General features: G+C 44.6%; 2 protein-coding genes across 2 annotated transcripts in view; one reads left to right on the forward strand and one right to left on the reverse strand.

Annotated features, from left to right (window-relative positions):
* Positions 1–3825: 3825 nt before the first annotated feature.
* LOC311102490 (gap junction alpha-10 protein-like) lies at positions 3826–5791 on the forward strand (the record flags this gene model as incomplete). Its single annotated transcript, XM_084143848.1, has 2 exons — positions 3826–5334; positions 5753–5791. 2 exons carry the CDS (start codon positions 3826–3828, stop codon positions 5789–5791), a joined length of 1548 nt encoding a protein of 515 aa, XP_083999974.1.
* Positions 5792–13551: 7760 nt separating this feature from the next.
* Positions 13552–22401, reverse strand: part of LOC311102845 (transcription regulator protein BACH2-like) — a 36170-nt gene continuing 27320 nt past the window's right edge. Inside the window, exons 3-5 of the mRNA XM_084144286.1 lie at positions 18149–19684; positions 14446–14652; positions 13552–14202 (exon numbers count right to left, since the gene is read on the reverse strand). Of these exons, the coding sequence (XP_084000412.1) occupies positions 13699–14202; positions 14446–14652; positions 18149–19684 (2247 nt within the window). The 3' untranslated portion in view covers positions 13552–13698. The remainder of the gene's footprint in view (positions 14203–14445; positions 14653–18148; positions 19685–22401) is intronic.

Consider the following 22401-nt stretch of genomic DNA (forward strand, 5'->3'; position numbering starts at 1 on the left):
AATATGATGTGCAAATAGAAATACTGGGGTGCAAATGAGCAAAATAAATAACAATATGGGGATGAGGTAGTTGGGTGGGCTAATTTCAGATGGGCTGTGTACAGGTGCAGTGATCGGTAAGCTGCTCTGACAACTGATGCTTAAAGTTAGTGAGGGAGATAAGAGTCTCCAGCTTCAGAGATTTTTGCAGTTCGTTCCAGTCATTAGCAGCAGAGAACTGGAAGGAATGGCGGCCAAAGGAGGTGTTGGCTTTGGGGATGACCAATGAGATATACTTGCTGGAGCGCATACTACGGGTGGGTGTTGCTAAGGTGACCAATGAGCTAAGATAAGGCTGGGATTTGCCTAGCAGAGATTTATAGATGACCTGGAGCCAGTGGGATTGGCGACGAATGTGTAGTGAGGGCCAGCCAACGAGAGCGTACAGGTCACAACGGTGGGTAGTATATGGGGCTTTGGTGACAAAACAGATGGCACTGTGATAGACTACATCCAATTTGCTGAGTAGAGTGTTGGAGGCTATTTTGTAAATGACATCGCCGAAGTCAAGAATCGGTAGGATAGTCAGTTTTACGAGGGCATGTTTGGCAGCATGAGTGAAGGAGGCTTTGTTGCGAAATAGGAAGGCAATTCTAGATTTAACTTTGGATTGGAGATGCTTAATGTGAGTCTGGAAGGAGAGTTTACGGTCTAACCAGACACCTAGGTATTTGTAGTTGTCCACATATTCTAAGTCAGACCCGCCGAGAGTAGTGATTCTAGTCGGGTGGGCGGGTGCAGGCAGCATTCGATTGAAGAGCATGCATATCATTATTTTACAAGTCCAAAAATCGATGTAGCAACTGCTGATGTAAAATATTGTATGTGACCATCCAAATGTATGACCTTGTTGAAGTTTAACCTGTACCTGTGAACTGTAGCAATCATATCATATGCTCAATGGCCAAATACCCTAATAATTTTTGATGAACGCATGTTATTGACATCTCTGTTGGGTCAATGACATTAACAGTGAGCAATAGAACAAATGTCTAAATGCATGTCGTTCAGTCAGAACAAAAAAAGGAGAAGCTAATCAGATCAAAACATATGGGTGCAGGTCTGGGCATCGGCAAAATACAGATAGACAACAACAGATTCAGGCCCAGCCCCTATGGATCGCTAGCTAAGTACTAGATGAACTCGTTATGTAATGCAACATCCCAATGTGACATCTGGCATTTGCTGTTGAAGCTTCTGCAAGGGAAATTCTAATCAATCCTCCATTGACTCTGTCAGTGTGCAATGGAAAGCTAATTAAAGCCCTGAGGCTTGACTGGTCTTTTTATGCAGTTGCAGCAACTCAACTACTATTGTGTACTATTACTTAGCATGGGTATGGCTTGGTATGGGGGGTTTGGGTTGTGTAGAATAACTTCAGAACCACACAATTCAACTTCACAACAAGGGTATGTGATTATCTACTTATCTTCATGGTTATGCTGTGTGGTATGCCTTTAGTCCCAAACAGATAAAAGGGGAGTTCAATATATACATTTTCAGTGGATAAAACCAGTTCAGGAATATTGCACTGCAACCCAAAGTGAGAATAAAATTCAGTTTGCATTGTGTGTTGTTTTTGAACACTCAACACCACATAACCAATACTTTGAAATGCAAAACAAAATAGAGATCACACCAACCAACTCACACCAAATTTCACTAACTCATTATATAACCTAACCCTATAGTATTCAGGTGTTGGATTGGATAGATTGAGTATCTTTTGCACTATGGTGTTCTCTTTCGGCAGACAAACCATCATGGGGGGTAGAACACACGCACTCCAAAGAACAATAACTCCCCATGCAGCTAACTATGAAACCGAACATGACTCATTGAACCGGTGTGTCTGGCGTTATAGATTATGCATTACATTAATCAGATATGAGGGACAGCTGCTCCTACATACCTTTGCCTCAAAATTTTTATATCTGAAGCTCCAAATTAGGAGGGTTACTATTAAACCTAAAGGGCCGAAATGGGAGCATTGTGGGAACAAAAAACAATACACAAATATACCCTCTCTTCCAGCGAGCGGGGTATTCATGGGGGTTAGAGGGCACTAGCTGGGTTGGCACTGTTGGTTGGTGTGGGAACAGGCCGGGGAGGGGGGTGGAGTTGCAGGCAGGACTCAACAATTGCCTGGCAAGATGTGCCATGGGGCATTGTCCCTCCCGTGGGTTGCAGATCAATCCTCACATCCTATGAACCCTGTGTGCAACAGCAGCACGGTGGAACACAGAACAGTCACTCTGTGTCGCGGACTGACTGACTGACTGACTGACTGACTGAGGGAGAGATGTGCTTTTGGAAAGGAAACCAACATCTCCATGGGGTAACCATACCAAGCATGTGATTTTGGCGAGTGGGAAACATGATTTGCATCGAGAGGCAAAGAAAGTACCCATATCATTGACATGTAAGTGCTTGTTTTTCTTCGCATTGAAATTATGTATTGACTTCTGTAAAAAAAAATTTTAGGGGAGAGTAGGATAAGTTGAGCCAAAGGGGTGAGTTGAGCCACCCTTGTTTCTAGGAAACCATTTGACTCAATATTTAGGAAGAGGTTATAATTTCATTGTCTGTGAAGGAAGAAACCACATGGAAAGAGTTAGGTTCAGAAAACGGATTTTCACCAAATCAAATGAATGTATTGTGTTAGAGGTTTCATGATGCTTGTATCTAAACCAAAGTAGATCATTTTAATATTGTTCTATACATCAGTGGGGGTCTCTATAAGATTCAGTATGAGGTCCTAAACCTAGCATGAAAGTGCATCCTTGTAGCTGTATGGGCTAATACAGTCAAAATGTTTGCCTTGGGGTAAGTTGAGCCAATGGCAAGTTGAACAAATTGAAGTGTTGTCTTCCCAGGCGTAATGCAGGGCATTATTGCTGGGATATGAGCTAACACCAGGGCCTGGCCTATGTTAAAAGTGTTAGAAAGACATGGTTTTAAAAAGGTAGTGGTAATATTTCATTCAGTACAGAAATTTGTAGGCAGCTTAACTTACCCTGTCGCGCGGCTCAACTTACCCCACACCTGGGGTAAATTATGTCAAGAGAACACTTTTTTTGGACAAGCTATGTTTTCAAAACGAATGTTTACATGACCTCTGATTATTTCCAGGGATACACAACATCCTGAAATATATGTAGATATCTTTGTTAGAAAGAATAATATATGTCCCTTGACAGAGTAATGCTGAATGTAAAAAATGGCTCATATTACCTCACTCTCCCCTACTGCTCTTACTGTCTGCATCATGATGCTGATTTGTATTGCAGTTGTCTTACCAAAATAAAAGTTAAAGCGAGGAAAACAAGAAATGCATGTCTGAAATGACAAGAACTAAGTGAAATTCTTAGGTGAAATTTTTCAACGCGTTTTGAGTACAAACGTCTTCAATGCTGCCTGAAGAAGACTTTTGTAGTCGAAACATGTTGCAGTGATGCGTCCTGAAGTAAACTATAGACCGATCTGCTCCTACTATATATATTATTTTTGTATATTTTCTGTAAGTTCACTAAACTTTTCTGCATCGTACTGGCCGCCTACTTGTTTTCTTTCTTGGATTATCTTCCATTTAGGTGGCTACCTTCCACTGCCCTTGTCTCAATTACTAACTCCATTCATTGCATAATGATTATAAACATTGCATGTTTTAAACTGTAGTTACGATCTAACTGTTAAAATAAAAATAGATGGGATATCCCTCTGGTCTCTCTCTCTCCAGTGTGAGGACATATGGCAGTAGAGACCAGTGAGCCTTGAGGAGAGACCATGGGGGACTGGAACCTGCTGGGCAGCATCCTAGAGGAGGTGCACGTCCACTCCACCATCGTAGGAAAGATCTGGCTCACCGTCCTTTTCATCTTTCGCATGCTGGTGCTGGGCGTGGCCGCCGAGGACGTGTGGGACGATGAGCAGAGCGAGTTCATCTGCAACACAGACCAGCCGGGCTGCAAGACCGTCTGCTACGACAAGGCCTTCCCCATCTCCCTCATCCGCTTCTGGGTCCTGCAGGTAATCTTTGTGTCCTCGCCTTCCCTCGTCTACATGGGCCACGCGCTCTACCGCCTGCGCGCCCTGGAGAAGGAGAGGCACCGGAGGAGGGTCCAGCTGAAGGCAGAGCTGGGGGAGACGGAGGCGCTGGTGGAGCAACACAAGCGCATTGAGAAGGAGTTGAAGAAGCTGGAGGAGCAGAGGAAGGTGAAGAAGGCTCCATTGAGAGGGTCCCTGCTGCGGACGTACGTCATCCATATCCTAACACGCTCCGTAGTGGAGGTGGGCTTCATCATGGGCCAATATATCCTGTATGGCATCGGACTGGAGCCTCTATATAAATGTGAGAGGATGCCTTGCCCCAACAGCGTGGACTGTTACGTGTCCAGGCCCACAGAGAAAACAGTGTTCATGGTGTTCATGATCGTCATCGCCGGGGTGTCTCTCTTCCTGAACCTCCTGGAGATATCCCACCTGGGCATCAAGAAAATCAAACAGACTCTGAAGGGAGACAAGTACCCAGCAGACAACGACAGTTTGATTTACAAGCCGAAGAAGAAAGCGATGATACAGCAACTGTGTGTGATGAGGAAACTGTCTTCTCACAATGGGCCGCTGACTCAGACCATCTTCAAAGTCATTCCTGAGGAGGATCTGAACCCAATGGACCCACCTCCCCACTACATACCTAACCACGAGGTGCCCAGGCACAACAGCGTGGCTCCAGGCCAGTACCTGGCCAACTGCACTGGCCTCAAGCCCCATCAGCACTACCAGCAGCAGCTCCAGCAATGTCAGCCCAGCCAGGGGATGATCCAGACCCTGCACCTCCAGGGAGCCCCAGAGAACCACAAAGCCACCATGGTTGACCAGCACCCTCCAGCCTACAGAGGAGTTTTCTTGAATGGAGACAGTGGGCCCAGGAACCTGCAGGGTCAGCTGAACCATAAGGACCCCAATTTACACCCTCAAGACCACTACCAGCCCAGCCACATGGAAGTAGTACCTGTGCCTATTGCAACACACAGACCCAGCATCATGACAACACACAGACCCAGCTTGGCTCTGAGGGACATAGACCTGGAGGAGGAGAGGAGGAACTCAATGGGCAGCGAATTCCTCTTGCCTAACCCAGGACGGAAGCAAAGCTTCATGACACGTATGCCCTCTGAGAGCATGTCCACCATCAGTGACTGCAGCAGCAACTCTCTACGGACGTCCGACTCTGAATTGGGTGACATGGGGGACATGCCCATGATGCCACCCCCTGGAAGGAGAATGTCAATGGCAAGTAGAGCCAAGAGACAGGCAGCCTCTGACCTGGTGGTTTAGAGAGCCATAAACACTCTGTAATGTGAGCTTATTACAACAAAGCATGATAACAACAGAGCATGAGAGCATGACTCAAAGCATACGATGGGAAGGTAGAGGGACAGAGCGAGAGAGAGAGAGAGAGAGAGAGAGAGAGAGAGAGAGAGAGAGAGAGAGAGAGAGAGAGAGAGAGAGAGAGAGAGAGAGAGAGAGAGAGAGAGAGAGAGAGAGAGAGAGAGAGATATGTCTCGATTTTACTGGTAAAGCTGCAATAGATAACTGTTTGTAATGTTGTAAGAAAACATGTTTTAAATCTTACAGAAAGTAAGTCATGATGACTAGTGTCAATGTGTTATTTAGCCTCTCTCAATCCCAAATGTTCTCTCTCTTTCAGAGTGTATTCTTGGATATCTCCTCTATCATGAAAAAGTGAAGAGGGACAAGAGCAAAAATAGGACCCAGGAGTTGCCTACGAGTGAAACAACGCACAGGAGATATCAATAACACTGCGCTCATCATTGATTGGGCCAAAAACAGACACCAACACATGCCAAGCCATGTGTGGGCGTGGGCATTTCCCAATGTGTTTCCAATTCAAAGCACCTTAAAAAGCTCACTATCTCCAAATGAGTTACTTTTTACAGTGGCTTGCGAAAGTATTCACCCCCCTTGGCATTTTTCCTATTTTGTTGCCTTACAACCTGGAATTAAAATTGATTTTTTGGGGGGTTGTATCATTTGATTAACACAACATGCCTACCACTTTGAAGATGCAAAATATTATTTGGAGTGAAACAAACAAGAAATAAGACAAAAAAACTGAAAACTTGAGCGTGCATTGCTATTCACCCCCCCCCCCCCCCCCCCCCCCCCTTTGCAGCAATTACAGCTGCAAGTCTCTTGGGGTATGTCTCTATAAGCTTGGCACGTCTAGCAACTGGGATTTCTGCCCATTCTTAAAGGCAAAACTGCTCCAGCTCCTTCAAGTTGGATGGGTTCCGCTGGTGTACAGCAATCTTTAAGTCATACCACAGATTCTCAATTAGATTGAGGTCTGGGCTTTGACTAGGCCATTCCAAAACAAGTTTCCCCTTAAATCACTCGAGTGTTGTTTTAGCAGTATGCTTAGCGTCATTGTCCTGCTGGAAGGTGAACCTCCGTCCCAGTCTCAAATCTCTGGAAGACTGAAACAGGTTTCCATCAACAATTTCCCTGTATTTAGCGCCATCCATCATTCCTTCAATTCTGACCAGTTTCCCAGTCCCTGCCGATGAAACGCTTCACTGTGGGGATGGTGTTCTCGGGGTGATGAGAGGTGTTGGGTTTGCGCCAGACATAGCGTTTTCCTTGATGGCCAAAAAGCTCAATTTTAGTCTCATCTGACCAGAGTACCTTCTTCCATATGTTTGGGGAGTCTCCGACATGCCTTTTGGCGAACATCAAACGTGTTTGCTTATTTTTTTCTTTATGCAATGGCTTTTTTCTGGCCACTCTTCCGTAAAGCCCAGCTCTGTGGAGTGTATGGCTTAAAGTGGTCCTATGGACAGATACTCCAATCTCCCCTGTGGAGCTTTGCAGCTCCTTCAGGGTTATCTTTGGTCTCTTTGTTGCCTCTCTGATTAATGCCCTCCTTGCCTGGTCCGTGAGCTTTGGTGGGCGGCCCTCTCTTGGCAGGTTTGTTGTGGTACCATATTCTTTCCATTTTTTAATAATGGATTGAATGGTGCTCCGTGGGATGTTCAAAGTTTCGGATATTTTTTTATAACCCAACCCTGATCTGTACTTCTCCACAACTTTGTCCCTGACCTGTTTGGAGAGCTCCTTGGTCTTCATGGTGCCGCTTGCTTGGTGGTGCCCCTTGCTTAGTGGTGTTGCAGACTCTGGGGCCTTTCAGTACAGGTGTATATATACTGAGATCATGTGACAGATCATGTGACACTTAGATTGCACACAGGTGGACTTTATTTAATTAATTATGTGACTTCTGAAGGTAATTGGTTGCACCAGGTCTTATTTAGGGGCTTCATAGCAAAGGGGGTGAATACATATGCACACACCACTTTTCCATTATTTATTATTTAGAATTTTTTGAAACAAGTTGTTTTTTTCATTTCACTTTACCAATTTGGACTATTTTGTGTATCTCCATTACATGAAATCCAAATAAAAATCAATTTAAATTACAGGTTGTAATGCAACAAAATAGGAAAAACGCTAAGGGGGATGAATACTTTTGCAAGGCACTGTATGTGGTTGATTGTGGCAGAAAGGGAAAAGGATTGTGCACATCAACAGAAATTATTGTGATAAATGAATGTTGGTGAGCATGCAAAAGCATGGAAAATGTAATGATGTCCCATGAAAAACATTTACAGTTGAAGTCGGAAATACACCTTAGCCAAATACATATAAACTCAGTTTTTCACAATTCCTGACATTTAATCCTAGTAAAAATTAACTGTCTTAGGTCAGTTAGGATCACCATTTTAAGAATGTGAAATAATAGTAGAGAGAATGATTTATTTCAGCTTTTATTTCCTTCATCACATTCCCAGTGGGTGAGAAGTTTACATACACTCAATTAGGATTTGGTAGCATTGCCTTTAAATTGTTTAACTTTGGTCAAACGTTTCGGGTAGCCTTCCACAAGCTTCCCACAATAAGTTGGGTGAATTTTGGCCCATTCCTCCTGACAGAGCTGGTGTAACTGAGTCAGGTTTGTAGGCCTCCTTGCTCGCACATGCTTTTTCAGTTCTGCCCACACATTTTCTATAGGATTGAGGTCAGGGCTTTGTGATGGCCACTCCAATACCTTGACTTTGTTGTCCTTAAGCCATTTTGCCATAACTTTGGAAGTATGCTTGGGGTCATTGTCCATTTGGAAGACCCATTTGCGACCAAGCTTTAACTTCCTGACTGATGTCTTGAGATGTTGCTTCAATATATCCACATTATTTTCCTTCCTCATGATGCCATCTATTTTGTGAAGTGCACCAGTCCCTCCTGCAGCAAAGCACCCCCACAGCATGATGCTGCCACCCCCGTGCTTCACGGATGGGATGGTGTTCTTCGGCTTGTAAGTACCCCCTTTTTCCTCCAAACATAACAATGGTCATTATGGCCAGACAGTTCTATTTTTGTTTCATCAGACCAGAGACATTTCTCCAAAACGTGCGATCTTTGTCCCCATGTGCAGTTGCAAACCGTAGTCTGGCTTTTTTAGGGCGGTTTTGGAGCAGTGGCTTCTTCCTTGCTGAGCGGCCTTTCAGGTTATGTCGATATAGTACACGTTTTACTGTGGATATAGATACTTTTGTACCTGTTTCCTCCAGCATCTTCACAAGGTCCTTTGCTGTTGTTCTGGGATTTATTTGCACCAAAGTACGTTAATCTCTAGGAGACATAACGCGTCTCCTTCCTGAGCGGTATGACAGCTGCGTGGTCCCATGGTGTTTATACTTGCGTACTATTGTTTGTATAGATGAACGTGGTACCTTCAGACGTTTGGAAATTGCTCCCAAGGATGAACCAGACTTGTGGAGGTCTACAATTGTTTTTCTGAGGTCTTGGCTGATTTCTTTTGATGTCAAGCAAAAGAGGCACTGAGTTTGAAGGTAGGCCTTGAAATACATCCACAGGTACACCTCCAACTGACTCAAATGATGTCAATTAGCCTTTCAGAACTTTCTAAAGCCATGACATCATTTTCTGGAATTTTCCAAGCTGTTTAAAGGCACCGTGAACTTAGTGTATGTAAACCTTTGACCCGCTGGAATTGTGATACAGTGAATTATAAATGAAATAATCTGTCTGTAAACAATTGTTGGAAATATTACTTGTGTCATGCACAAAGTAGATGTCCTAACCGACTTGCCAAAACTATAGTTTGTTAACAAGAAATTTGTGGAGTCGTTGAAAAACTAGTTTTAATGACTCCAACCTAAGTGTATGTAAACTTCCGACTTCAACTGTATATGCTTATATAGAGCATTCACTTTTATAAACGTATTATTTAGCTTGGGATTCAATCCGATCGCCCCTTTTCAGCTATGCACATATTAAAAGCAATGTTCCCACGTTAGTGGAGACTGCATTCATGATAAATGCTGCATATGCCGGCTCAATCGGAAATGGCACTATAAAGTGGATCTTTCAAGGCCCACATTGAATCCAGGCCTCAAACATTCAACAAGCGACTGTTATGCTAGGGAATGTGTCTTTAGTTGTTTGAGTACAGTCTTAATTCATGACATTAAATGCTTATTTACTAAAACTGAAAATAATTTTTTGATGGGTTCAAAGTATTATTTGAGATATATAATCATTTCACAGAAGAAGAAAACAAACAAAGAATTGACACATGCTATTTGTTTTAATCCATAAACAGAAATTGTCTTTACAAAACTTTGTTTCTTCTTCCAAAACAATTGGATATCAAATTAACAAAAAACACAGTTACACACTATTTACAATATAATAAACTCAGGCAATTTGAACATTCAAAGATAAAAAGGTAAAAGCTAAATAGCTGAATCTGCACTTTTGCAGATTACTCAAATTACACATTAAAAATGGATCACCAAAAATCTACAAATACAATAATAACCACTGTGTGTAAAAATAGAAACAACACCAAATACAACTTATTCCTACAATACAGTCCTAGACCCAAAATGAGAGGTATGCCGAATTTTACAGGTAGATAAGTGTGAGAGTCCATAATGTTCAAACGAGGCATGACCTCTGCATACACTCAGGCTGGGATTCAATCAAACCTTCACTGTGGAAAAAAATAACATTATTAATGCACATTAAAAAATAAAATGCAATTATGTTTTTCCCCAACAAGTAAACAATTTATTTGTACTCAAATCAATCATTGTTCATGGTACGGACAGAACATTATTTTCCCACAGTATGGTTTTAAATTGACACCTTCCGTTCCCTTTAACATGAGTTTGGCCTCTGAAACCTCTAAGGCAAGACTTGGAGCTGCAATTGTCAAACATCTACTTTAAAAATCTTGTGTGAACACATCATCCACTTACAATTTTATGTTCAATTTTAAAAACAGTTTAAAAAATCTAACTTATCGAACCAATTATGCAAAGTCTCTTGTCATGGAAAAATCCTTAAAAAACTAAAACATGTAACACAGACCTTTGTAAACACTTTCACCTCTTTTAAACCATCGCTTAATTTGTACTAAATAAGGACATTGTGAATCATACAACACACAAAAGACTTGTCTTTCATCCAAATTGTCAGTAAAAACAACAACCATTAAAAATCACTAGACTCAATGTTAGGAAGTTTACATTTTGTGCCAACAAATAATCCCCATAGAAACATTGTTAAAATAAATTAATTTAACATATTTATTTTCTAAATTCAAAAATATCAAAATGGGGTAAGTATATTCAATGTAGTCAGAGTAACAGTACATTCTGTGGAGCTCTGTCATTGGTACTTTATACTGTGAGGAAAACTAACGGATGTCTATGAAATTCCCAGAATGTGACATTTGAAAGTTCCTAGAGAAAACAACAAACAATCCACTAAGCTAACCCTGACACATGCTACAGAACAATCTTCCACAATGGAAGAATTTGTAATTACCATGGATCAACAACTATCTAAGCATCTCTTTGAATTAGTTTTCAACATTTCACTTGATAATACACCATTAGGAATACTGGACAAGTTTAGAGGATAAATTGCACTCTTATATTTAGGAATTATTATTATCAAACAAGGAATATGTGGTGTCTTCCACTTACATTCCAATACTTTAATACATCTGATTTACACTAAATGTAAGGGGAAATACCTCAGAACTAAATACTACATTTTCACTACATGTGGGAAGGTACATTTCTACCCCTAAAAGCGCAATATGGTTCAGATAAGTATGATAGTCTTTGACACCATTTATATTTGTTGAATATAAGTTAAGTAAGTACTTGGCTTGGGAGTTTTCATTTCTAAGTGCCAATGTCAATGCATTTGGTAGGGATATGTTACCTATGGGAGGTGCTGAATGGTGCAGTAAGTTTTTTTACTCCCATTTCCCTCTTTAGCTACAGTATGTTGATTCCTGCATTTCTTTCTTTCTTTCTTTCTTTCTTTCTTTCTTTCTTTCTTTCTTTCTTTCTTTCTTTCTTTCTTTCTTTCTTTCTTTCTTTCTTTCTTTCTTTCTTTCTTTCTTTCTTTCTTTCTTTCTTTCACAACAGATGCTACTGTGTGTCAAAGGCAAAATAGGAATGTACATTAAAAACATCTATGCAGGGGAAAGAAAGTGAGAAATAAGAACTGAAGGAAACTTTGCATATGAGAGTTAATTCTACTCTCAGCTGTACAGAAGAACTCTTCAGATGTACAATTTATAATGAAATAGCTTTTTACAGAGACATTATTGAACATTCAGAGGAATTCCTGAGTTGAACCTCCCATGATGAGAGCCAGGGAGGGAGCGAGGGAGAGGGAGAGAGAGAGAGAGAGAAATAGATACCCAGCTAGCACATAACGTTCTGAGAACCATATGTTTCATAGAGCTTGGTGAGAGCGTGGTTGTCCTATGGTTATTTTGCATACAACCTTTACACAACTTTATTGGAATGGTGCAGGATAGATGCTTGGCTTTGGAAGATTCTCAGCATATTTAAGGAATTTGACAAGAAAAGTTTTTTTTTTTGTATCCCTTTTTCGTGGTATCCAATTGGTAGTTACAGTTTTGTCCCATCGCTGCAACTCCCATATGGACTCGGGACGCGCGTCCTCCGAAACACAACCCAGCCGCATTGCTTCTTGACACAATGCCCGCTTAACCTGGAAGCCAGCCGCACCAATGTGTCGGAGGAAACACTGTACACCTGGCGAGCTTGTCAGCATGCACTGTGCTCGGCCTGCCACAGGAGTCGCTAGTGCGCGATGGGACAAGAATATCCCTGCCGGCCAAACCCTCCCCTAACCTGGACAACGCTGGGCCCAGTCGCGGCCGGCTACGACAGAGCCTGGACTCGAACCAGGATCTCTAGTGGCACAGCTAGCACTGCGATGCAGTGCCTTAGACCACAGCACCACTCAGTAGGCCCCTAAGAAAAGTTATTTTATTGGTATTTCATTACTTTAACAGAACGTTTCCTAAAAATTCAAACATGGTTATATTTCATTTCAATTTTGGTAATGTTCTAGAAACATTCTCCAACTAGTTTGACATTGAGAATGTTCTCAAATTGTTCATAGAACGTTAAGAAACAACGTTCCTCTGTGGGAATTTCAGGACTTCAGCATAATGTCTCCTACAGGTTTCCTCATGGTTCTATTTAAAGTCATGATCTCAAATTGTTCAGAGAACATTAAGAAAACTTTCCATAAAAAATTGGGAAAAGAAGAAAACTTTAGTACCGTTCTAAGAATGTTATTTAAAAACATTTACATTCCGTTCTCAGCATCAACAAAACTCTATCCTCTATCTTGTTAAGTGTGTTCAGGTGTGTTGACCGCACCCACTAATCGGCCACACCTGATCTTAATGAGTGCTTGTTTTCCTTGAAATGTGGTCTGTTTGAATAGACAAAAATTAACAGCTTTGTATGCGTAAAAAACATGGCATGCTAGCTGGTGCAGTGGACTAATTCCATGGATAGAGAAAATAAGCCTATAGGTTTGAATCTCAATGATGCCGTGTCACAATAAAATATAAATGTGTTTGCATGATTAATGTCTAAGGAAATTAATTTCCATGTGTCCTATCTGTGCTTGTAGTTCAAAGAAGTGAACCCAAAATAAGCTAGCAGTGTTATTAAAAGTCTTAATGAAAGTTTTATGGAAGTTATTCAAACACCTCCAAATAACCTATAATTTCCATTCTCAGAGCGTTAATAAAACCTCCCAGGAAAACTTTAAAGGAACCAGAGTAAAACGTTCTCAGAACCTCTCTGCAACCTAAAAATAAATGTTCGCAGAACAGGCAAAAATGTTCCCTTCTGTTCTCAGAACGTTTAACAAACGTTCAGTTTTACCGGTCAGGAAACGTATGGCTTCATTCCCACAACGAATGTGAAACCACAAACATACGTTCCCACAACTTCCAAGGAACTAAATGTGCTGGCTGGGTGGAGAGATAAATAGATAAAGAGAGAGGGGGAAGCTGCCAGTGCTATGTCATAACTGTTTGATACCTGTTTTAACAGTATTGCTGATAAGACAACTGTAGTGTCATCCTTTAAAAAACACAGATAACAAATGTATTTCAAACTTTATACATATCAAGGTAGAGATGTGTGTCATAATAACAATAAAAAAACAAATGGTTGCTAACTATTCAGTCATTGCTAACTAGGTACAGTCCTGTCTGGGCTGTTCTTCTGTTGTGCATTTCTCAGTCATCTCCTGACAAAAATCCACCGAAACAGTGGGGCTACACACACCCGGAGACGCTCCAGGCTCCAGGGAAGACTCAGGGTCCTCCTGTCCCAGGACAGACACCTCTGTGTCCCCACCGCCCTGCCCCTTCCTAAGCCTCTGCCCAGAGCCAACATCTCTCTCCACAGGGCTTTCAGAGGGGTAGGGTGACTTGGCCAGGCTGCCCTCTGAGGTTGGGGAGCCTGGGTTGGAGGTGAGGTCGATACTGGCCATGATGGAGATGCTGTTGGTGGCAGCGGTGGGATCGTTGGGCTTGTGTGTAGGGTGCAGGGCTTTGGTCTTCTCGGGGTTCCCCTGCACCTCCCTGCATACCTCCTGGGACACAGCTTGGGACAGGTAGGAGAGGTTCTGCCACAGCTCGCCCATACACACCTTCAGCTGGTTCCTCTCACTCAGTAGCTTCTCCTTCTCATGCACCTGCAAGAAAACACACATACAGTACAGTACATGTATGTTATGTGTACACAGAGAATAGACACACAGCTTACACTCATAGAATACAAACATATAGAAAATCCATACATATACAGTGCATAACCAGTATACCAAAACCTGCTCTCAAAATATGAAAACAACGGACAGTCCTACAAATGCTAACAGTAAAGATTCACCTTTTTATTGTATGATAAATAGACCTTCATGTTAAAACAATGTACATACCAGTTTGCGTATCTCCACCTCCAGGTTCTGGATGCAGTCCAGCTTTCTCTTGCGGCAGCGCTGGGCGGCGATGCGGTTCTTACTGCGCCGCCGGATGTCATGGATGAACTCCAGCTGCTCTGAGGTCAGTTTGTGCATCTTTATCATGATCTGGAAGTCATTACGCGGAAGATTGGTGATCTGATCCACCGGGAAGGGAAGTTTGACCTGGCAGACAAATAACAAAATACAAAGAGGAATGCATTGGGGATCTACAGCAGTTTCTATCTTCTCTGGTGTACATACAATACAACTTTTACAGCGAACAACTGAAATTTGTCCTCTGCTCTAATTACTCAACTCCCCAAGATAGCACACATCTCACACACACACACACACACACACACACACACACACACACACACACACACACACACACACACACACACAGTTGAAAAGAGCACAGAGTGTACCCACCCAGTCCACTAGGTGACACTGTTATTCTACCAATGGTTGTAGCCTGTCCATGGTACGCCACTTACACTACATTACCAAAAGTATGTGGACAGCTCCTCGTCAAACATCTCATTCCAAAATCATGGGCATTAATATGGAGTTGGTCCCCCCTTTGCTGCTATAACAGCCTCCACTCTTCTAGGAAGGCTTTCCACGAGATGTTGGAAGCTTGCTGCAGGGACTTGCTTCCATTCAGCCACAAGACCATTAATGAGGTCGGGCACTGATGTTGGGCGATTAGGCCTGGCTCGCAGTCGGCGTTCCAATTCATCCCAAAGGTGTTTGATGGGGTTGAGGTCAGGGCTCTGTGCAGGCCAGTCAAGTTCTTCCACACCGATCTCGACAAACCATTTCTGTATGGACCTCGCTTTGTGCACAGGGGCATTGTCATGCTGAAACAGGAAAGGGCCTTCCCCAATCTGTTTCTACAAAGTTGGAAGCACAGAATCGTCTAGAATGTCATTGTATGCTGTAGCGTTACGATTTCCCTTCACTGGAATTAAGGGGCCTAGCCTGAACCATGAAAAACAGCCCCAGACCATTATTCGTCCTCCACCAAACTTTACAGTTGACACTATGCATTCGGACTGGTAGCGTTCTCCTGGCATCTGCCAAACCCTGATTCGTCCATCGGACTGCTAGATGGTGAAGCACGATTCATCACTCCAGAGAACGCGTTTCCAGTACTCCAGAGTCCAATGGCGGAGAGCTTTACACCACTCCAGCCGACACTTGGCATTGCGCATGGTGAACTTAGGCTTGTGTGCGGCTGCTTGGCCATGGAAACCCATTTCATTAAGCTCCCAACGAACAGTTATTGTGCTGATGTTGCTTCCAGAGGCAGTTTGGAACTCGGTAGTGAGTGTTGCAACCGAGGACAGACGATTTTTACGCGCTTCAGTACTCAGCGGTCCCGTTCTGTGAGCTTGTGTGGCCTACCACTTCGTAGCTGAGCCGTTGTTGCTCCTAGACTTTTCCAATTCACAATAACATCACTTACAGTTGACCGGGGCAGCTCTAGCAGGGCAGAAATTTGACGAACTGACTTGTTGGAAAGGTGGCATCCTATGACCTGAAATCACTGAGCTCTTCAGTAAGGCCATTCTACTGTTTACGTCATAAGGAACTCCTCCAACGTAAATAGTTGTCTCCATGATGTTCCCAATTGAAAGTGCTAGCATTCAGTGTTTAATGGGTCAGTATATGCTGTGTGACGTTCTGTCATGTCTCAGAGAGAGCTGAGGAGAGGCAGAGGACTTAGGGAGTGCTCTGTTTCAGCTGTGACCTTGGGGGAGGGGTCTCTCTCTCTCTCTTTATATATCTCTCTCTCAGAGCTGGATAGACATCTATATATAGCCCCTCCACTCACAAGAGTCCCATAACAAGGTTAGGATGACAGAGTGAGCTTCAGACACAGCCGTAAATCCTGTCCTTCTCTCTCTCTTGTTCTGGTTTCCCTTTTTAACTCTGCCTCCCTCTATTCAGTTCATTACTCCGATCTGTGAGTGGGTCAGAACTAAGAAGTAGGCCTCTTCTGTATCAACTGGTGTGTGTGTGTATTATATGGGCCAGGTTCTGGCCCTGGTGCTCTGTCTCCAGGCAGGGGGCTCGCATAGTGGAGTGTCCTAGTTAGGAGTGTCTAAACTGGGGGAGGGTGCCAGATGGTGGAGGGTACCTGGCCACTGTGGATCCTGGGGTGTGTGTGTCTGTTCTGTCTGAGCTAAGTGTGTCAGCGCTGAGAACTGGTATGAGCATATGGACATACACACACACACACACACTCCTCACCTCCCTTTCAGACTTGAGTGAGAAAAATCGCTAAAGCATCAACCCTCATTATGAAAAGAATTTCATTTTATTAACCTACTTACACTATTTAAAAAATGAAACCTCTACGGAGCTATGTGACTGAGCGTTATTTCAATTTCCTTCCGTTCATCTAAAAAACCAGTGCCTAGAAAGTTGAATGATTCTAGCCCTGTTTGTGTAGTTTCAGCAGACATTCATTGTATTACATAAATCTCTTTCCCACACACACCCGTTCCACCAGCCTCTGACTGACTGACTCATCATTGGTCCTGAAATAGGGACTTGAATCAAACGAGGACGCTGATACATATGAGTTAATAGAAGAAGCTGCTGATTGTGTGTGTATCTCAGAGAGCAGCTGAATGACAGGCTTCAGCCCACAGTGCAGCACAGGAGGAATCATCACATTTCTCTCCACACAGCAACACGAGAGACTGAGTGTGAGCTTAAACATTGCCATGGCAACTCCTGTGGTTCTCTTGAAGTCAAGGCAGTGTGTGAAATCAAGGTCTTATCCTCAAGAGGCTATGTGGATGGATTTTGTGTATCAGTATGGATGGTGTGTATCAGTATGGATGGTGTGTATCAGTATGGATGGTGTGTATCAGTATGGATGGTGTGTATCAGTATGGATGGTGTGTATCAGTAAGGATGGCGTGTGTCAGTATGGATGGTGTGTATCAGTATGGATGGTGTGTATCAGTATGGATGGCGTGTGTATGGATGGGCCACGACTATAGCTTTAGAGATGAATAGCATCCATTACACTCTATCAAACAGTAATCTCACAGATGACTAGTACTGTTCTAAACTCTCCAGGCTCTTCTTCCCCAGAACAATGGTTGCCATACCACTATAAAGTCCATTCATTTACCTGTGTCTCTCTGTCGCTTTCTGTGTCTTTTGTCTCCACCACTGCATTTATAGCAGTTCATAAAGAGGAGTGATCGTAGCAATTTGTACAGAAATGTTGCCCTTTTGGTTTAAAGAAGTATATCAACCATCAGAACATAATTACCACAACATACCGTCTTAGAAAAAAGGTGCTATCTAGAACCTTAAAGGGTTCTTTGGCTGTCCACATAGGAGAACCCTTTGAAGAACCCTTTTGGGTTCCATGTAGAACCTTTTCTACAGAGGGTTCTACATGGAACCCAAAATGGTTCTACCTGGAACCAAAATTGGTACTACCTGGAACCAAAACGGGTTCTCCTATGTGGCCAGCCGAATAACCCTTTTGGAACCCTTTTTTGTAAAGGTGTAGTTCATCATTTCAGCCATAACACTAACCTTGTGGTCTCTCTCTGACAGATAGTAATATCTTGTCAGAGCAAACCTATTTCGAAACCCATCGCACAGATCGCATTTGTAATATAGAGTGTAGATAAAGTATTCTGACCTCAGGACCTGGCTCTCTGGCAGGGCCGGACTCACTGTCTCCCTCTGAGAAGGATCCAGATTCATCACTGGAGTTGGCCCCGTACGAGCGTTCACACTTGATCTTGGTGCGGCCCTGAGAGAAGATGGCTTCCCCCACCACCATCCCACCGCGCTCCCTCTGCTCCACCACCAGGCCAGAGCCCGACACAGAGCATGGGGAGGAGGAGAAGTCAAACTGGGGCATGTTGGAGGGCGAGTCCCCGCTGCCCCCGTCCTCCATGTAGGAGAAAGATGAGCAGGAGCTGGAGGTTCGTGTGTGGGGCTCGCATGGAGGGGAGCGGGGGGAAATCTTTATTGGCAGAGGGCAGCTGGTGGTGGGCAGGGGGTCCTGGAGGGCCGTGGTGAGGATGGTGGAGGGTAGGGGAGAGTAAGTCTGGCGGGAGGGGAGGGACTTACTAACACCTGTCCACAGGGATTTCGAGGTGATCTCCAACAGATCTTTTTCCAGAGACTTCCGGTCGGAGTAGGATTGAGACGGTGTTCCCAGGCGGTCGCACGCTCCGGAGGAGAAGATGACACTGCTGCGGCGATCCAACTCTACTTCCTGTTTGCTGACTCCATCTGATGGGAGGGGTTTCATGGTCACGCCCTCCATGTCTCCGACAGATGAACCCACTGTCCCTGCAGACACCGCCCTGAGGTCCCTTCCACCCTCCCCTTGAAATGCCCCCCTGTCCCTATCCCTGTTATGGGCTAATGAGAGTCTGTTGGTCAGTAGCTGCTGGGTGAGAGGAGTGGTAGGTAGAGTTATGGCTGGGTTGCTGAGATCCAGGAGGCCCCTCTGGAGGTAGGAGCTCAGGCAGGATGGAGAGCCTCTGCTGGGGGGACGCTCTGAGGGCTCCGGCCCCCCCTCCAGCTCCATCTCCAGGACATCCTGGCTATCCTCTGACAGTCCTGGGGGACTATCCTCTCCCTCACCCCAGGAGCGGGGCTCCTCTTTGATTCTGGAGGGGGAGAGGGGGTGAGGTTGTCCCCCTTGGCGGGTGCTGCTGGTCTCTGAGAAAGGGCCTGGGGAGGCTGAGGTATGGCAGTGTGACAAGGCGGCTGAGGTGACACTGTCATCGTCGTCATTCTCTCCGCTGTGCTTGGCGCAGGCCCGCTGGTACTTCCTGTATTTGGGGCATCGTGGGAGGTCAGAGGTCAGGCTGCTGGTGAGGGACGTGATGGTCGAGTGATTGGGCCGCCGCCTTGTCGCCGAGGATGACGTCACCCTGGGGTTCTCCGACGACGCGGAACCACCACCACCGTCCTCCTCCGTGATGAGGTCATCTGTGTTCACCGACGGCGGCAGCTCCTTGCGGCAGAGAAGGCCATTGTTGTGATCAGTGGTGTCGCTGTGCAGCTGGGCCTGCAGGAAGCGGAAGCAGGAGTCCTCTAGGTTGTGAACGCCCAGGAAGTCAGCACAGCGGATCACCTCATGGATGTTCTCTCTGCTCAGAACCAGCTTGGCTGTGTAGGCAAACTGTAGCAGCGGGGCAAACCCCCTGGCTGTGACCTGGTGAGGAAAGGAGGAAATGCAGTGTTAGCATCTATTGTGTTGTTATTGGTCCTGGGGATTTTGCGTGGGGAGAAAGCAGCTGCTTACACTGCTTACACACAGGCAAACAAACCCTGCAGTGTGGACTACCCATTCATGTTTTATTTTGCCATTTTAACAAACAATTGAGAGAGGGAGAGAGAGAGAGAGAGAGAGAGAGAGAGAGAGAGAGAGAGAGAGGAGAGAGAGAGAGAGGAGAGAGAGAGAGAGAGAGAGAGAGAGAGAGAGAGAGAGAGAGAGAGAGAGAGAGAGAGAGAGAGAGAGAGAGAGAGAGAGAGGGAGGGGAGAGAGAGAGGGGAGAGAGAGAGGGAGAGAGAGAGAGAGAGAGAGAGAGAGAGAGAGAGAGAGAGAACAAATGAACTGGAGCACATCACCTCCACACCTCCCCACTACCCCACCATCATCCCAATAAGTACCTGGGGGCTCGTCCGTCTCTCCCTCCCTTGTCGTCTTCTCCCCCTTCAGCTCGCCATCTCTCCCCTCCTCTTTAGCCTCCTAGCACCTTCCTCTTCCCCTCCTTTTCCCCCTCCTAGCCCCCCTATCCTCTCCTGTCCCTCATCATCTCTCCTGTTCTCTCTCATAGTGGCTGATAGCCAGCAGGCCTGGTGTGTGTGTGTGTGCATGCAGCGTGTGCGTGCCTGTGTATGTGTGTGTGTCTGAGTGTGCCTTTGTGTGTCTGTGTGTGTGTGTATGTGCCTGTTTATGTATGTGTGTGTGCCTGTGCATGTGTGTGCTGAGTGTTCTGAGGCTCTATTTTCAGCTAGCATCAGCAGCTGCCTCCTGTGCCCTGCAGAAGCATGTCTTTATGAACACACAGAAACATGTCTTTATGAACACACAGAAACATGTCTTTATGAACACACAGAAGCATGTCTTTATGAACACACAGAAACATGTCTTTATGAACACACAGAAGCATGTCTTTATGAACACATTGAAGCATGTCTTTATAAACACACAGAAGCATGTCTTTATGAACACACAGAAGCATGTCTTTATGAACACACAGAAGCATGTCTTTATGAACACACAGAAGCATGTCTTTATGAACACACAGAAGCATGTCTTTATGAACACATTGAAGCATGTCTTTATGAACACACAGAAGCATGTCTTTATGAACACACAGAAGCATGTCTTTATGAACACACAGAAGCATGTCTTTATGAACACATTGAAGCATGTCTTTATGAACACACAGAAGCATGTCTTTATGAACACACAGAAGCATGTCTTTATGAACACACAGAAACATGTCTTTATGAACACACAGAAGCATGTCTTTATGAACACACAGAAGCCAGACGAGCCTCCTTTAATGTTACTACCAGCCTTCCTATTGAATGCAGGGAAGGAAAGAGAGGGAAAACAGAATGAGAGACAACATAGAGAGAGAGAGAGAGAGAGGAAGAGATAGAGAGAGACACTACAAAGCAAAAGGAGGCAAGCGAAAGGATGGATAGAGAGAAAATTAGTGTGAGTGAGAAAATAGAAAATTCACACTACAAAGGATAAAGGAGGTGAGAGAGGAAGAGGGAGAGGGAGAGAGAGGATGTCTGGCGAGAAAGAGAAGAGAGAGATGTGGAAAAGAAGCCATTCAGTCGCTTGAACTCAGCTAGTGAGCACACGATGTCTGGCCGACCTCGCGGTTGTCCATGAGGAACCAAAGTATATATAAATTAACTCCAATAATAATAATAATAGTCCAATAATTGCACTATTTCACAACCTGCATTGAAACATGTGCATAAGTTGGGGATATGGTTTGGAGTATGCAAGTACAAAGTGCACATGTGCAAAACCACAAGTGGGCAGTCGATAATAATCCCTAACTCAATCTTCCTGGGCCCGTACAACGGGAAGATCTCCTACCCTGGACAGACCCCTCGGTGTTACATCTGCCAGGGGCTGGATCACCAGGTCAAGGATTGCCCAGAAGTGTTGGAGATGTGGAGACCTTGGACACAAATCCAGTGACTGTGAGTCTCCAAGCAAGTGTGCAAAAGAGGGCACAACTTCTTCAAGTGTCCCCAGTCTTATTTTTACATTTTAGTCATTTAGCAGACGCTCTTATCCAGAGCGACTTACAGTTAGGGAGTGCATACATTTTTCATACTGGCCCCCCATGGGAAACGAACCCACAACCCTGACGTTGCAAGCGCCATGCTCTACCAACTGAGCTACAGGAGGCTATGCCTACAAAGCGAGGACTTGTCCCCAATCCAGCCCAGGGGAAGTGCCGGAAGAGGAGAGAGAGCGAGAGACAGAGCCACCGACCCGACAGTGAGTTCCATCCCCCGTGCCACGACAGAGCGCGGGGTCAAACCTACAGGTCCAAGCGCAGCTTAGCGGCAGATGCTAGTGAATGAGAGAGAAGCAGAGGGAGCTGAATCCAAAAGTTAGGGCGACCAGATCTCAGAGGAAGGTGTAGATGAGAGTATCCAATCCTCCATCCTCCAGGTCCAGCTGCAGTGAGGAAGAAGAGTCCTTTGTGGACACGAGCGAGTCAGACTTCAGTATTAATTCCCCTACCCCCAAAAGAGAGATGACAATGAATCCCTTCCCCCCTGCCCCCATTCCCCGCCAAGTTAGTTCCCCCCACCTCTCAAGCAGGTGGATTGAAAACGCCGTTCACACTTCCCAATCCAAAGCAAAGTTCAAAAGAAAGATGACAA

This window comes from Coregonus lavaretus (assembly GCF_964263955.1).
Source record: "Coregonus lavaretus genome assembly, chromosome: 27".
Lineage (NCBI taxonomy): Eukaryota > Metazoa > Chordata > Actinopteri > Salmoniformes > Salmonidae > Coregonus > Coregonus lavaretus.